Source organism: Cyphellophora attinorum, assembly GCF_001299255.1.
Source record: "Cyphellophora attinorum strain CBS 131958 chromosome Unknown Contig5, whole genome shotgun sequence".
NCBI classification, from domain to species: Eukaryota; Fungi; Ascomycota; class Eurotiomycetes; order Chaetothyriales; family Cyphellophoraceae; genus Cyphellophora; species Cyphellophora attinorum.
This window is the reverse complement of record NW_017253233.1, coordinates 317,522-334,436: the sequence shown is the minus strand read 5'-3', so window position 1 is coordinate 334,436 and position 16,915 is coordinate 317,522. Positions and strand designations below refer to the sequence as shown.

Here is a 16,915-nt window from a genome sequence, read left to right as displayed (position 1 = left end):
CAACAAGAGCTCATAAGTCATCAAAATCTCAGACTCCATCATGATTTGTCTGTTGGCCAGAAGGCACACATTGTGGATATACACGCTTAGACTCGGTCCTTGGGGACTAAGGGGCTCATCGCTGGCCCTTAAAGTGATCATAGACGTCTGATCGCTGCTGCGTCCACCTCACGAACAAGTATGAACTCTTCATCAAAATTCCCGTGGTATCATGAACATGGTGCTGTAGACCTCCTTCAACCTTTGCCTCATCCCTCCAAAACATCAAAGTCAAATTCATCATCCACCGGAATGGCAATACCTTTGAATGCATTCTCAGTCAGTGTCGGCAGATCCCCACTACCTGTCCGCGCTCCACCAATTCCGGTCCCGCTCCCGCTCCCACGACTCTCGTTCGTGCTCGTACTGCCATTGTGACTGCTCGCGCTGAACAAGAAATCATCACCACTGGTGATGCTCTCGCCCGAGAAGCTCAGCAAGCTCTGCGGGACATTCGCCTTGGTGGAAAAGTCCATAGCGGGGAGATTCCAGTTGCCGTTGTCCTGTAGCCATTCATTCCCGCTGTTGCTGCCGCCAGCACCTGTCATGCTCATGGGTGTATGGACAGCCATGTTGGGGGAGTTGAAGAAGTCGACATTGTTGGTCGAGTTGATGTTGGTCATGCTTGCGCTGTAGTGCGGGTTGGTGAGGAGGAGGTTGTCCCAGCTTGCGTTGGCGATAGTGGGCGACACTTGCTGCATAATGGGCTTTTTGGGCGGCAGCATGGTAGATGAGGATGCACTGGTGGTTTGGTGATCGGCTGTGTTATGAGAATTCTGGTCGTCACCAATGGCGAAGTAGTCGAGGTTGATGGACTGATTCGAGTTGGTGGTGTTAGTCCGGACCAGCTGATTGGGTGAGCATGCTATCGCGACGGGCGCGGATCGAGTGGAAGACAGGCTGACTGTGCTGCCGGCTCGATGTGGGGGCGACATAGATTGACCCAAATTTGTGGCAGCGACCGTGGCGCGGCGTGGCTCTTCCGATCGCGAGCTGCTGCTCACTGCCGTGCTGAAGCGAGAGGCAATGGCCTGAAGTTGCTTTTTGGTTGATTTGGGAGGCTTGGCTGCATGTGGCGTCGGAGCAGGCATTTTGCTTTTGGTTTTAGGACTTGTCCCCTGGTCCTTATTGCCTGAGGTGCGTCGGCTCTGAAGTGGAATGAAAGCTGTGGCGATGCGGCGGAACTCGGCGTAGGAGGTCTGGCTCTCCCGGCTGAGCATAGTCAAGGCCAGTTGCAGCGACTTCTGGTTGTCCTTGATCAGCTTACTGTCTTCGTCAAGGTCGATGGACTGCCAGAGTATTGACAGGCCCGACGTCAGAAGGAGTTCTCTCTTATTGATAGGGAAGGTGTAATTCATGCGTCGCTCATCCAACAAGTCGAGGATCTGGAGCGTATGCTTGCCAGCAGCTGCTAGTACGATCGTCGCTGCAGCTTGCGCACTTCCTGTGCCATGGCACAATAATGGTCGATGGATGAGTCCACGAATGTAGAAATAAGTCAACGACTGTAGAGGTCAGTCTCGCACAGCAGGATGAAGACTAGTACACTTACCAAAAGAGGCGAACGACAACTGATCACATTGGTCGCCGGTTTATCATTGCTGAAGCGTAGGCGCAGGTGTTCCGGAAGCTCCTCGGACCAGTTATCAAGGTCATCGGAATATGTATGTAGCTTGCTTATTGACAACTCGTAGCTTGCCTTGGACGAGTACAGATGGTCCAAGGTTTTCGAGAGAATACGTGAGGCCTTGAACATGGCTAGCGCACTGGAGATTTTGGTAGTCTCGCCAGGCAGAGCTGGCGAAAAGCCCTGTGATGTCAAGTTCTCGTCATCAACATCAGCAGGATATTCCGTCGTAATGTCGCTCTCTCGCAATAGTGATGGCGAGCCGGTGGCCGCGGAGGCAAATTTATCCAAAGTGTATTGGCACCAGAAGACCTTTCTCCTCGTCTCAGCTTCGAAGACTCCATGCGTGTGATACTTGTGTCCTTGGTGCAGACCAAGCTGGTGGCACATTCCCACAGCGATGCCGCGGTGTCGAGCAAGCTGGGGGTAGTCACCGCGGAGAAGGTAGCACAGTTGTGCCAGCACGTGAGACTGTATGGCTGCGACGTTGGGAGCTGCTGATGTGGCGTAGAGCGCTCTCCGCCATTGGTTCTCGTAAGTCGGGCAATTCGATTTGAGTTGGTGACCCGAGGACAGCGCTGCAATTTCAAAGATCAGGAAGAGCTGCGCAATGGCTTGCTTGTTGCTCTGCCAGTTGCCAGCATCAGGACCGGCCAAATAGTTTTCATACACTCGAAGAAAGGTTGGTCTGTGTAAGACGGGAAAAAGAGGTTGCCATTCCTGGAAGAACAGGTTGATGTACTGATCGGACAGAATCCGGGGAGGTGTTTTCGAGGCGTTGGTTAACACGTGCTTCGTGGCTGCAGTTTCTGAGATTAGTGTAGACGCGGATATGTTTGCTGGTCTCTTCTCGTGTTCTTGAATCTTTTGTTCGAAAGACTCGACAAAAGCGGCCACCGTTGAGGCTCCTGTTGTGTGCGCTCCGTTCTGTACAGGTGCGGGAATCTCAACGTAGAGGACATCGTCTCTTGATGACTCGATCTCGGCCTTGACCTGAGCCGCAGTCCCTGGCGATAGTGATGACGAGCCTTTCTCGAAGCGGGCGAAAAGCTGTGCAAGCGAGACAGCATGTCGAGTTTCTCGTCCTTCTCGTCCAGCAGTTGCTTCAGCTCCCGTAGCTCGGCCTCTAATCCACGCACGCGGTCCTCCAGAGACTCGGTGTATCCCCTGGGAAAGGCTCTGCGGCTCAGCTTATCGCTCGTCTTGCACTCGAAGCCAACGTTGGAACATTGTGTACACGTGGGTCTGATGCCATCACATCTGATCTTCTTGCTCCTACATCTGTCGCAGGCCTGGGCTATTCTGCTCTGCGTTGTGCACCCAACTCTGATCATCTTCATCGGCAGTATACCCGGCATGTTGGCTAAGTTGTAAAGGGACGCGCTGGCATCGATCGCAATGAGGTAAACGGTAAACCAGAGCTGATAGCGAGATCTGGTGAAAGTCGGGCGTAATCCTTGCGGAAGCTCAGGGAGAAGAGCACGGTATGTATCAGAGAAAAGAGTCCAGGGAGGGGTGGCAGCTCAAGTAGAGCGTTCCGCAGCGAGCGCTGTGCCCGGATATGTGTGATTGGACACACCACAGCCACAAGTGTGATCTCACAGGAGATTCTTGCTTTTGCGGAAGTTTGCAAGATCCGGGGCAGGCTTCTCTGGGGAATGGAAGGTGGCAAGGAGTTTTCGTCAGATCGTGACCTGGGCAATACTGTGGTTGGCTAACAAGCGAATACCCATCGGCGTGGCATTTGGCCGGGATGACCGTGTATATCTCAACAGATATCAGGAGAGCTCACATTATCGCTGGGCTTGTGGAATAACACTTGACCTCTCGTGCAATCGTTCCACTACCCCGCAAGCCAGCATGATGACTAGACTGCTTATTGCTTCGAAGCAGTCGAGCGGAAGCACCGCAAATGCTGATGGTGTAGTTGGCGAAAACATGCCGACGTCTACCTGCAGATTCGACAAAGCCTGCCAATGGAGGCGCGGAGAATGCTCCATCCCTGATCATCCACTAGCTCGATCCTGGCAAGCGTCCATTGCCCCGAGCTGAATTGGTCTGTGCGGAACACGCGACCGCTTCGTCGTGAAGCATCCATCTATCATTTGGGCAAGCGGCAACCTTGCGGCAGCTACAATCGAGTCTCGTCCTGCATCAAGCTGCGCTTCTGGATCGAATCTCCGATCGCTGAAATCTGGGGAAGCCTTCGCAAGTATCCTTACACAGGCTGAGTCGAGCAAATTGAGTCTGGGAGGCCGAATTGTAAGAGAGCCTGTGAGGGGCAAATTTCCAGGCCCACGTCACTTGCAATTACACGTACCATTGTCGACATAGCTGAGCATAGTGCTGTCTTTCCCAGCGACACGAGAGACGTTGCCAACGGCAAGTGCACCGCTGTGGTGGGCTGACGGCTACGGAAAGAACAACGCGTGGCAGGAAGCCCTTGTGTAGGCAAGAAACGGGTGATCTAGGAAGTCGGGAAGTCGCGGGACTAAGAAATCTTTGATGCGTAGTGCCTTCCCCAGGTGCCAGACCGTCAAAACCCTGTCGACCGGACCGACTCGATAGCGAGCCGTTGATCTGGTGATGAACACCAATCATAAGTCACACTTTTCATGCAGGTTCCCGCGAACGAAAGTCTTCTATTTTGGTGGCTCAAGTGAAGTCTTCCTGGTCTCCGGCACCAACCCCATCGTCGTCCGAAGCTGGGGTCACTCCGAGATACGACCTCACCATGGGGGAAGCTAGCAACTTGTCCTTCTGTGCGACCACGTTAGCTCGTGACTTTTTAGGTACGCCGCGCAGACTGGGACGGGTGACGGGATCGGTACCTCTTCTTCGACTTGCAGGAAACCTGCAGTGATCAGATCAAGCTCCAGTTCCCGCAGACGCTTGACAAGAAGCCAAACTTGTCGGGAGATCCGATCCTCACAGGCCATGAATGATTGCTCAGTGCCCGTCAATTCAGCACCTTGAGATTCAAATCGCTGCTGAATCAGAACATTTGCTCGGAGAGCGAAGACACTCCAAAGGTTGTCTGCAGCCAGTATGTCTCTGAAGTGATGTGGGTCGAAGTCTTCTTCTTTCCACACCGCTCGCAGCTCCCGTTCGCCGTCGTTGGTTTGCATGATGCGGAAGTCGAGGCCATCTTCTTCGTTAACACACGCCCACCACAAATAATTGCTGTCCCACTCAACATCGCCTGTCGCAGTGACATAGACACGGACGCCTGGCGCCTCCTTCGCATACCTTATCTTGGCAAGTCGCAGCGGATCATCTTCAGGTATTGAGAGGCTGAGAAACATTTCTCTGGCACTACTGGCACCCTCTTCCAGGAATCCGTACGAGAAAATCATCTCGCAAGCCCCACCTACACCGTACATTATCGTGATCTCTTCTTCGGGTGCAATTGTCTTGTCGTCGCGGACAAGTAGAAGAACATTTCCGTTTTCATCCACCTCGAAACGAGCGTTCGAGCGGTTATCCGAGGCATGATTTGCCATATCAAGCACCGGGACCATTGAGTCTCCTACACCGTGGGGCAGCTCTAGCGCTCGGGATCGATACATGGCGTCCGCTAATTTCCAGTCATCAAATGTCATCACTCCGTGTTCTGCGCTCCACCAGGCTCGTTGGCACCACGATAGTTCTGCTGTGAGCTCTCGAAGTTGCTCAAATTCTCTCTCAAGGCTTGCTAGCTTCTGCTCGAGAGCGTGTGACAGCGACGTCCCAATCAGTGAGTCGCGTTCCTCTTCCGTGTAGAAGGTAGGCAGCGGAATAGATTTCGGGAGAAACTTCACATAATCTGCTGCTGGGCTCCGCTTGGTGCCTGCAGAATCGTACGCGTCGGGACTTCCCATCGTCATCTGATAGACCAGGAAAAGAAGAATTGTAAGTCTTGGTGTCTGACAACAATTGTGTCAGTATCAGGTTTGAGCCTACCTGTGATGATCGAATATTGTCCCAAACACACCTTCGCAAAATCAGCCGTCTTCTCCATCAATTCCTTCAGCGTGGTATCGGTCTTCGAGCACAGCTCGACCTGGACGCAAGATACTACAAGCTCCGCGGGTACTTTGAGCAGTAGCTCACCAGCGACGGCACTTCGCTTTGCGATCAGCCACCTCCCTTACTATTGCCTTCATGATCAACAATGTCGGTCACGACTTTCGCTACTGGAAAGTCCGCGCCATTGAGAGAAGCCCATGAATGTAAACTATCAATTGGAAGCGATCCATATCGCATCCTGTCAGAAAGCGTGTCGGTCGAGCAGGGATTCAAAACAATGAAAACCACCCAGATCCTTTCAGATACAGGTGCCCAGGTGACTTCGATTTTGCAAGGCTGTCTTCTTGGCGCCAAAGGCCAGCCTTATTGGTCATTTAGCGACCTCGGGAATGAAAAGCGGCAGGCTCAAGACAAGCCGCGCTCTGACGCCAGCTTGCACCCCAGAGTGTGATGCACTTGACGCTCTGCCATTTTGTCCATGCCTCGTCGACAGCGATTGTTGGCCAGCATCGTCACGAAGCAAGCGGGCGGCCCCCAAAGAGAGCCAGGGTCTCACAGCGCCAAGAGACAAGCCCTGGCAGGCAGTGGGTATTTTTAGCCCCCTTCAAGCTGGTCATCCACGGTCTGCAGGCACCGTCGCATCATATTGCTGCGTGGCTGCTAGTAACCACAAAAAGTCGCGGAACGTTGTGTAATGTGAGGGCTGACCACAAGTCGTGACACAGAAAAGTCATGGCTACGTGAGATGCTGCGATGTCGCTCTCGGTTCGAAAGGGGCAAAGCCTTTGCTTTGATTGGGTGACCAATACAACCTCTAAACTGACAGCCGTCAAACTTCGAGCTTGCCGACGATCTTCTGGTGTTCGCCAGCAGCCCAAAATTATATCGCGTTCCAATGTGCTGGCTTCGAACGTGTGAGTGTGTGACCTCTTACCGCTTCGAGTCGTTGTTACGACCAGTCGAGCAGCACTAAGTCTGCGCCCTTCAGAGCTCGCCTATTCATCAACCACGATGTCTATCCGAGTACGACGAACGCCAAGCAACCAGCCCAGACGTTAATCTGTGCTAAGACTGTGGCTCGACCAGTCTTCAGCCATGCCCACAAGGCAAAGAATACCCCGGATACGAAAAAGCAAACCTTGAGATTCGGTGCTTGCCCCTGGCTAATTTCGTGCCTGCCGCAGTCCAGCCTTACTCTGCATGCGATCTGCGCGACATCGCAATTGTTATACGTCGAAACCCTGCCGCTAGTGCCTGTCGACGAAAACCAGGCCGCTGGGTGCGACGATGACTGGAGCTGGAGGTAGGTCGCACGAAGTACTTTTCATTTATAGCGCGCAGTCTCCCCTCTCCGCCACATAGATCGTTGAGATACGAGGTCAGGCGCGCTCGACGAGTGCTATTTTGTTGCTCCTGCTTTTGCCCTCACAATCGTTGCCGCACAAGGCCCAGCATGTCTATCACTATCGGCCAGGTTTCTGGTATCATTGCTGCTGCTGTCTTTGTTGTTCAGTTCATCTTTCCCAATGCGCTCGTGTTGATCATTGTCTCGATCCTCGGCAATGATCATAATGCCGTCACTTGGTCTGTGGTGTCCCGACACCTACTGTCCTCAAATTGGCCATTTCTTCTGCGATCAGATACAGCTGCAGGGGCAGGCGTCAACATTGGTGAATAAATCTCCTGGTTCAGACTGACCGATACTGACAGAACAGGCGTCCGTATACTGGGAATAATACAGCTTCTCGGTGTGATCATAATTGCCGTCGCAGCTATTGTCACGCCTCTAGGTCTCCATGAAAATATCGTGGCCACCAAATCGAATGTGCAGGTACCTTTCACAGATCTTGTCGACACCTCGCCAATGGGCGTGGGCACACCGGGCCGCAGTGCGCTTGGCTTCTCGAGATCTTGTGGGAACTTTCAGCCATTGGCATGCCCTGGGAGCAAGACACAGGTTGACCTCACATTCGACTCCGACAACTCGTCCGTCGTGATCGACTCAGAGATTATTGGGACTTACGACATGCATGTTCCAGATTCCCTGATTGATCTGTACCAGAGTGGCCTGAGCACACAACCCGAGACAGTGTCGTCGTTCTTCGATATACAGACACGCCAGTGGACCGAGGTTACAAACAGCAAGAAGCTGAACGGGGAGCCCTACGTGGTGGACTCTTTCCGTATGCTCGAAAGTGTGGTTCTCAACGATGCCATTGAGGCAAAAGAAGGACTTGTAGTCGACACCAAGGAAGGCAGAATCGCATTCCGCCATCACCGCACTCCTCAGAATGTCGGAGTTGGCGCTGAGTGGACGGAAGATCTGTTGTTCCTCCAACCGTACACCGAATGTGTGGATTTGAACCTAACGCTCGAATTCACGGTCCCTCCAGATGGACGACTCTCAGAGCCAGCCAACCTGACGCTCATCGATAATGGTGGCTTCTCAAAACTCGTCCAGGAATACCCAACAATGAACGTGACGACAAGCCAGGAAGATCCAAACCTACACTTTCGAGCATACAAAGCAGCATGGCTCACCACCGTCTACTCGATGCTGATCATGAACGTCACCCGCCCCAATCCAGACTCGTTCGCCTATCTGAACTCTGAGCCAGGCAAGCGCTTCGAATTGGCCGGAGGGCTCGGTGCTCCTGGCTCCTTGAACTCAATCAAGTCGGATCCCTACTGGAAATCTCTGGTAGATCCAGACAATCAGGCCAAGTCAAACTTCAGTTCGTTAGAACTAGATCCCTTACATTGACCCCTATACTGATGGTGTGACAAGCTTCAACATTCACAAACGAGACAACCACGACTGGCATCTACGATAATCCATTCAACATCACCGGTGCCAACTACACGGACATCAGCATTCTCTGCCAGGGCGCTGGTGGCGCCGACACAGCCAACTCAAGCAACGTATGGGTCCAGTGCGGTCTGATTTACAGCGCCGCTCGCCGCAAAGACGGCCAGGAGTCCTTGATCTTCCGCGGGGGTGATGTACGTTCATACCTCTCATGTCCACCCCAAACCTCCAAGCGCTAACATTCCCCGTCCAGGTCTACGAGCAATCAGTCTACTCCTGCGCCTCCGTAACCCGCGCCTCAATCAAAACCGTCTCCTTCCGCTTCAACACCACCACCCCCGACCTCAACCTCAAATCCCTCACAGTCACCAACATCACGGACAAAACCTACTCCGACGAAAAAGGCCCCAACCCGCCCCCCCTCTGGGGCATCGAAACCCTCAACATGTCCCTCGTCGAAGTCCAACAACTCTGGGGCCTCATCTCCGACGATAACGCAGACGCGCCAAACATGACCGCCATCCGCGCTCCCCACCTACACCTACCAGGCTTCAACTTGGCACATCCCCCGCCCCCGGCCTAGTCGGGTACGAGTACATCCCCGGCAGCACCGCCATCACAGAAGCCCTGGTCGCCATGTACGACCTCAACCCCACTCTAAGCACCGGAAACGACTACACCGGCGCAGGCAACCTGGCACTCTTCCAGAAGTGGCAGGGTCTGAGCAAGACCCCCGAGGGTGTCGCTCGGATGCTCAACATCGTCTGGACGGACGTAGCCGCGAACCTCCTTACAGGAACGCGGGGATGGGGGACGGGGAAGAATGTCACTGCACCTGCCTCGAGACTAGCCAAACGCCAATCCTCCGATGATGCCCAGCAAACAGTCCTCGTCCCCGTCCGGCTCTTCGAGCGCAGAGTGCAGTATCACTGGCCATACGCCATCCCGGCCTTCGCGGCCCTAGCGCTCTTCGCGAGCACGCTCGCGCTGAGCTGTTGTTGTGCAGTCCTCCAGCGTGGCGGGGCCAAGCGCACGAAGTACTACATGAATCACCTGTCCGCAGGACGCCTGCTCGCCGAACAGCGCTTCCCAGGTGCGGTGGACAAGCAAGTTGACAGGACAACTTGGGTGAAGATGGCAGGGAAGCGGAGTGTGGCGCTCAGGGAGGGTGGGCCGGGGCTGATGAATCCTGCTGTTGGTGGAGAGGGCATCCATGGCGCGTATAGTCCGTATATTGGTGCCGGTGGTGGCGAGGCGGGTGGGTATATGGAGAGTAAGCCGCTGGCGAGCTCGAGCGCTACAGAGCTGCATCAGTTGCACCCGGCGGGAGGTTATTCACCGAGCAACGGGCAGGGGTATGTGCGGATGCAGAACCAGTGAAAAGGAGGGCACGCTAGAATACACGGTGGAAGTGATAGCCTCTCTACGACTTGTGCGTTTGAGCTGGAAGCAAACGATGGTTTTCATGGTCTGACATCCGGCAGCGAGTGTAGTGGATCTAGCACGTGTTATGTGACTGTTGAATGAAGATTTGTAGAAGCACGGAATATGAAATTAGGTATATACCGCATCGCTACGCTGTCCAAAACAATGCAATGCATCTAGTACGCCAGGCGCACGGGTCTGCGACGAACACGCCTGTCCGCTGGGGCGAAAGAAGTCGCGTTAGTCGAGTTGCTGTTCACCGGTGTGGTGATGTTCGCCACCGGGGCAGTAACAATTGCCTTGATCGCACCCCAGACATTCTCGTTCGTCACAGCAGGCACAAGGGTCGACTTCAGATAACAGCTGCCGTGGTTCCATGCCACATCGGTGCACTGCGCATCGGACGCGCACTCTGACAGACAGCCACTGAAGTCCTGGGTGTAGAGGTTTCTGTAGTCTCCGCCCGGGTAGTCGGTGTAGCAAGCTACAGTGAAATCAGCGCCGTTGACGTTCTGCGAGGTGCCATCGGCGGCAGGGCAGGCGAGAGTGGTGACCGGGTTGACGACTGGGCTGAGGAGCTTTGCGTTCCAGACGTTGCCTGCGGGTGTCGGCGTTGTAAGGACATTCTTCAGGTAGCACGAGCCGGATACATAAGAGACGTCGACGCAAGCGCCATTGGCTGTGCAAGCGGCGATGCAGTCTTCGAAGGTGTCTGTAGTGGTGCTGGTAAGGTCGCCACCGAAGTAATCGGTACCGCATGCAATGAGGTAGCCATTGTAGGTAGCCCCATCGAATGAAGGGCAAGTCGGAGGGGTGAATGGGTTTGGTCCCGGCGGTGGAGCTGGTTCGTAGTTCTGTAGTATGGCGCCTGAGACGGCACTGTTCGGGACGGGCGTGCCAATTGTGTTGTCCTTGAGGTAGCATGCATTGCCGGAGTAGACAACAGCAACACAATCGGGGGTACCGCCGCATGTGTCGATACAGTCGCTGAGGGCGGGTTCTGAGCTTGAGCCAATGTCACCTTGTCCAGGATAATCAACGCCACATTGGACAACAAAATTGTTGTATCCCAAGCCGTTCGAGTTGGGGCAGGTGAGGTCTGTGGCGGAAATGTCGATGAAGGAAGACACGCCGTGGTCGGAATAGACTAGACTGCCACGGGAACTCTTCTGATAACAGGTGCCGGTAACCCATGAGATTGCTTTACACTGTGAATCGGACGCACAGCCCTCTATGCAGTCGTAGAAGTCGGCATTTGTGACGCGGAGGACTGGACCGGTAGTGTCAAAACCACAATTTGCGTTGAATGTTCTGGAGCCGATCCAGTAGGTGCCGTAAGCGAAAGTCCCGCTGCTTGATGCATCGCAAGTAACGTCTGAGCTTAAAGTTTGGCCCATGATGAATGAAAGTATTGCAGGTCAGTTGCTCTCTAAGGAAAGGAGTGGACGTATCGGAAGGATACAGGGCAGATCCAGCAGAGATGCACGAGGGCTTTCTCACATCTTCGAGGGGGAATTCTCAGCCATTATACTTATTCTCCCAGGGGACTAGCACATAGACGTGGAGCATAGTCTTCGATGTTGGATTGTTGATTCGGCTGACTCCGAATGATGTTCGTTATTGAGAAGCTTGCACCATTGCGGACAGCATCTTGAGCCACATGGACAGCGACAGGACAAAGCTTGCCCTGAAAAGTAGTATTGTTGATGAGCAAGGGACTATCCAGGCGTTGCTGAAAACGCCTTGAAGCTGGAAGCGCAGCCAGATTGAGGCTCTCTATTTCCACAACGAGCTGGCGTCAATCGCGCCGCAGCCATGCCAACGGCCACGCCGTATGCATAGACTCCTACACCGTTCTAGAAGAGACCTTTGCAGGACCAGAAGGGAAAGCATAGGAGAGTAGAGGCTCAAGTAGAGTTTCGATAGATCTGGGATGAAATTACCGCCTATTAGCGAAGGGACTAGCGGCCTTCTGGCGACGCCACACTTGAGACCCGGGCACTCGGTCTCCTGCAAGATCACCAAGGCATTGCCATCGTAGAAGAGCAGCTGCTGGCAGCATTGTTCCCTCAGAGCTTGAGGGCGAGCTCGACGTTCTCGAGCCTCGGAAACAACCTCGATAGCTCTCAAGGCCCACGCAGTCGACGACAAGCAGTCTGAAATCACTGCACGGGGCGTCCGGCTCGGAGGCAACGTAATTCTGGGGTCTCCAGGGCTATGTGCCATCGAATTGTGTAAATTCGCCATGACTTCAGCCTTCTCAGCCACATCGAAAAGTGCCATGCTATCGAAAGGTTGCACGAAGTCTGCAGTCTATAGCTGATGACGCTGCCGAACATCCGGGGTCCTCGCCGACTTATCACATGGGCTGTTTGCTGCAGGTACATAACTTCTCTCTATATGCAAAGTGGTAATGTTGTCAGGCACCGAAGTCTCTCGAGGCTCTCATTCCTTCGACTCATTTCAAGTACACTATCAAGCTGAAGTCATCTTCGTAAGACCCCTATATCTTCGGCAATCCAAGGCAAATCCGCATCCTGCCAATCCTTATATGTAACGAAAATATCTCAAGGACTGCTTTGCAGCCGTCATAGTATGTCCAGTCTTTCCCGGCGCCACGCTTTGTTGAATAATGTCAAGGTATCTGTCGTTTCACATCTCTGTATATGTCGTCCGAATAACGCCTTCTCTTCCCACGTCTCGCACTTGATGCCGACTCGTCCAGGTGATCCCTCAGAGAGGCCCGTTGACGTGCTCAGAATGAGATCCAGACCTCCATCTTGCCCATCTCACTCTTCTCTCTCTTGGCAAGAGCCCGGACACTCTGGATGAGCATTTCCAGATCGTCTTGGTCGCCCATGGTGATCATATCACCATCGTCAGGGTCGCGCATTCGGATCTTCAACGCGCTCTTCACAGCAAATTTCTCGCGGATCTTGCTCTCAAACTCGCCAAAATCAACGCCAAGAGGAGCGTCTGCCTGCAGCATGATATATCTCGTGTCTTCATTAGCGTGGACCTTACAGCGGATCTTGCGCATTTCGACACGCTTTGTTCGGGTCGACATCGACGGTTGCAGTCGTGACTGTGGAGGCGATCGATTGTAGACCGGCTCAAACCCTGCCATGTCATCGCCTCCAACATCTTCGTCAATGTAATCTTCCTCGTCTTCCTCGTTGATCATGTAAGGGCTGCCTCGGGCATCACGACCACCATACACTTGTCTAGATTGGGCGTACAGGCCATATACATCATCGACAGTGTCCTCGGCAGGATCTCTTTCAAATCTTGCCCTTGGTGTTGTTTCTCTGAACAGCGGTGCAGGAGCTGGCGCTCGAGTCGACATAGACCTGCTGGGAAATGGCTGACGCGATGTAGCACCACCTCTTGGCTCGGATGAACCTCTGAGCGTCCCTGTTCTGGATCTTTCCATTGGATTAGGTGGCTGATCTCCGTAGCTGCCTCTTGGTGAGTAGCTGTCCTGGCCTCTTCCATAGCTGCCATTAAGATCGACGGTCCGGGAACGGCCAAGCATGCCTGGTCGGGGTTCGCCTTGTCCTCGTGGAGGAGGTGGCTGCATGTTGCTTGGCGGATTTCGCATTGAAGCAGACCGGTATGGCAATGCTGCATTGCCAGCACCTCCGCTCCCGCGATTCCCACCTGGCTTGTCGCCCTCTGGTGGAGGCGTGGGTGGAAAGACATTCCGACCCATGACTGCTGGAGCGCTCGAGTCACGCGGCGGCGCAGCTCGGCTGGTCAGACTCCTTTGCACGAGATTTGTGGCAGCATAGCTGATGTTTTCGGCGGGTCGGTCGTCCTTGGCAGCATCTGCTCGTTGCAAGGCCTGAACTCTTTCGGCGCCTGCGAAGCCTACGCCGGTGTTCTTGCTATCAGCAGTCGCAACAAGACGAGCTTTGCCGAGGTAGTCTTTTGTCTTCAAGTTCTTAACTTTTGCCTCATTTGGCCGGTACACCACGCCCACGGGTATGCTAAATACAGTGTAGCCCTGCCAGACTAGTCAGTGGAAGCGCTGCGACGACTGGGACGGCACGTACCTCGGCCTTCTCCTTGATAGCATCCTCAATCACGTCGTGATCCGGGGTCATCTTCTCCTTCCGAGCAAAGTCGAAGTCCTGCATACCAGGTTGTTCTTGCTGGAGATAGATGTAACATAAGCCGCGGTTGAATAGAACCTCACACGAGTACAACTTGAACTTGAGACCCAACTGATCATAGTCAATATAAGTGTTGCCTCTCAGGTAGAGCAGGGTGTCGTTGAAGTTCGCCAGCGCTTCCTCGAAGTCGCCGAGAAGGAAGTTCGACACGCCTTGCTGGAAGTAGGCCACAGCAAGGTACATGTCGAGCTTGATGGCCCTTTGGTAGCATTCCACCGCTCGTTCATGTTCTCCGATTGTTGCATGGATGACGCCGCAATTAAACAGTATTCGTGAGGTATCGGCGATGTTGTCGAAGACTCGTAACGACTCCTCGTACTCGGTGTTGTCATAGTGACTGAGTGCCTGCACCCATGTCTCTATTTCCTACAACTTTGTCAGTGACGCTGTTACCGGCAACGTGGACACGATCGCATACCTGCTTAAGCGACATGCTGGCTCACGTCGCCGTGACTTCGGGAAGAAGAGGCGTAGTGGCCGCAGCAACGTGCAGCTTACTGTGCTTCTCGAAAGATGGAATGGATGAAGTCAGATCGTAGGGGCCGAGATGATCACCTGGCGCCACAGAGTGAGTGTTTCGGACTGGAAGGCCGAGCAAGGGTCGAGTATATATGAGACGGAAAGCGTTGGCGCAGGCTTGGATGGTTGGCTGATGCTGTAGTCTGACGCAGCTTCACGCTTGGAGAATTAAATTGACTAGTACTGTGGGTTTTGGCGAGGCCCGGGCCTGTAGAAGCGAGGTGTGCTCGCAGTGAACGAGGCTTGTAGCTGGGCAAAGGGATGTCCCAGAGCGTAAGCGCCTGAGGAAGTGAAGATGCGGTCTTGTTGCAGAAGCGCCGATGTGCTGTGCGGGCAGTCCGAGGCACTGATTGGTGGGTAGCGCTCGACGGGATTTATATGGCCGATCTTCCAAGAGGTTGACGGGTTCTTTTTCGAGATTGGGTGGTGATTAGATATGGCATTAATAGAATAGTACCAAGGTTGAAGAGGACCTGCCGGAGGGTAGAAGAGGTAAGGAATGTGGCAGAGATGTTCTCGCTCTCTGCGGGTGGAAAAGAAAGACTTGGTGGTGGGATTTTCCTCGAGAATGGGAAGGAAGGAGGGGTTGAAGACGGCGAGAACGAAGGCTGCAAAGCTTGCTGTATACTGGCCCGACAGGACCGACCCTTCTGTCCCTCACGTCAGGACGTATCTGGTGTCTGGTCTGCTGTTCCACCCCTACCTTGACGCATGAAGATGTGCCTGCTTTTGCTGGTAACGAAACATGCTGCAGCAGATCGTTTGAAGTGGGGCACACAGTTTCTGCTTCATAGGCGAATCCGATTGTGCTTCAGGGAGGGTTAAGGTTGCCTTTCGCAGCATGGTTCAGGGGCCGAGAATGCCACGCTGCACGTTTTAGCGGTTCTGTTCCCCAACTGGAGCAGCCACCAACGCGGCGGGCAGTCGTGGTCATGTTGTGATGAACGTGGTGATATCTCTGTGACTTCTGTACTCGAGATCACTCAACATCGATATCACACAATGGCTTCCATGTAGGATAGCTGCTTCCGATGAATGAATGGAAAACAAACATCGGCACGGACGGTTATGCCAGGTTTGTGACACCGTCAGAGAGGCGTTTCAAACCACCATCCGCGGCCCAGTCCGAGAAGCCATCCGGCGAACGGACGCCTTTGAGCAGTTCCCATCCGACACAATGTCAAGTCTTGATTACATTCACTAGGGCTGATAAGGATGTGACTCGATGTATTTTGCATCACAACGTCACTCCACGGCCTGCAGAGAGGGTTTGTACGCGACAAATCGTGCCGGCAGTTGTCATCAAGCGAATGCTTCCTGGGCGACCGTTACAGCATACCCTGGGCTTGTTGCTCTTTCCGCTCCTGCCATACCGTTTTACCTGAACACGAACAAACCACCTTATCGTTGTCCCACACGCCGGCACTCCTTGCAATGACACCGACCAATGTATCGGGATCGTTCTTCTGAAGACCAGCATGCGCACTCTTGGACACCACCATGCCTCGGCCAATCAGCTCCCAAATCGCGACTGGTCGGTCGAGAAATGTGCTCCCTCTCCCATCCTTTCCGACCGTTATCGTCCCAAACATACCACGTGCAGGCTCTTGCTCGCTCTCGAAGCCGACTGCCCTCTTGATGGCCTCCCACACCCCGCCCGTTGAGGCCGCACCTTGGGAGATATCACCAGTTTCCCGCACTGTGGCATAATACGTTCCAGACGAAACGCCCTTCAATGTCAGATCGACCAATGTCTTGTTCTCGCCCACTTGTACCATTCGCGCCAGGCCTCTTACGGGGTCTCTGATTGCTGGAGCATGCGTCTCGAGTATGCACACGCCTGCGCCATTGGATTTGCCGCTGCCTCGTAGGATGGCATCGCGGCCAGTGGACTCGATAGCAGCAACGACTGCGGAAGGAGGCGCTGTCCCTTCTACCAAGACGGTCTGATCCTTCAGTGCAGCCTCGATCTTGTGCACGCCATCCACCTCGTTCAGCACTTTGGTGACTGATTCCACGCAGCTGTCGCAATGTAATGGCACTGCGAATGTTGTCTGGCAACTTAGCTTGATGTCGTATAGTCCGCTTGACACTTACCTGAAAGGACTCCACGCCTATACTACCCATGCTTCTGTCCTCTCGACTTCACAATTGCAGAAGTAGCGATACTGACGTTCGAGGTAGAAGGTTTCTCGTCACTGGTCGTGAGCATATTAGAAATGCACTTCACCGACCGCGGCAGATCGCCGTACCTGATGCGGGGTTGCGTCATACCCAAAAGCTCGCCAAACAATTTCCTCTGTTTGCATCTTG

At 53.9% G+C, this 16,915-nt stretch overlaps 5 protein-coding genes across 5 annotated transcripts; 1 reads left to right on the top strand and 4 right to left on the bottom strand.

The window, feature by feature from the left end:
- Positions 1-248: 248 nt before the first annotated feature.
- AB675_6775 (Transcriptional activator protein acu-15) lies at positions 249-5,526 on the bottom strand (the record flags this gene model as incomplete). Its single annotated transcript, XM_018147090.1, has 4 exons — positions 249-1,544; positions 1,592-2,716; positions 4,355-4,426; positions 4,498-5,526. 4 exons carry the CDS (start codon positions 5,524-5,526, stop codon positions 249-251), a joined length of 3,522 nt encoding a protein of 1,173 aa, XP_018003212.1.
- Positions 5,527-7,127: 1,601 nt separating this feature from the next.
- On the top strand, positions 7,128-9,863 carry AB675_6774 (uncharacterized protein; the record flags this gene model as incomplete). Its single annotated transcript, XM_018147089.1, has 5 exons — positions 7,128-7,344; positions 7,390-8,409; positions 8,463-8,677; positions 8,737-9,065; positions 9,092-9,863. The coding sequence occupies 5 exons, from the start codon at positions 7,128-7,130 to the stop codon at positions 9,861-9,863; spliced, it is 2,553 nt and encodes an 850-aa protein (XP_018003221.1).
- A 221-nt stretch (positions 9,864-10,084) lies between these two features.
- On the bottom strand, positions 10,085-11,305 carry AB675_6773 (uncharacterized protein; the record flags this gene model as incomplete). Its single annotated transcript, XM_018147088.1, has 1 exon — positions 10,085-11,305. The coding sequence occupies one exon, from the start codon at positions 11,303-11,305 to the stop codon at positions 10,085-10,087; it is 1,221 nt and encodes a 406-aa protein (XP_018003464.1).
- Positions 11,306-12,663: 1,358 nt separating this feature from the next.
- Positions 12,664-14,516, bottom strand: AB675_6772 (Neutrophil cytosol factor 2; the record flags this gene model as incomplete). The annotated part of the gene is made up of 3 exons (XM_018147087.1): positions 12,664-13,914; positions 13,964-14,449; positions 14,502-14,516. The coding sequence occupies 3 exons, from the start codon at positions 14,514-14,516 to the stop codon at positions 12,664-12,666; spliced, it is 1,752 nt and encodes a 583-aa protein (XP_018003324.1).
- Positions 14,517-15,930: 1,414 nt separating this feature from the next.
- On the bottom strand, positions 15,931-16,729 carry AB675_6771 (Superoxide dismutase 1 copper chaperone; the record flags this gene model as incomplete). The annotated part of the gene is made up of 2 exons (XM_018147086.1): positions 15,931-16,656; positions 16,700-16,729. The coding sequence occupies 2 exons, from the start codon at positions 16,727-16,729 to the stop codon at positions 15,931-15,933; spliced, it is 756 nt and encodes a 251-aa protein (XP_018003112.1).
- Positions 16,730-16,915: the final 186 nt, after the last annotated feature.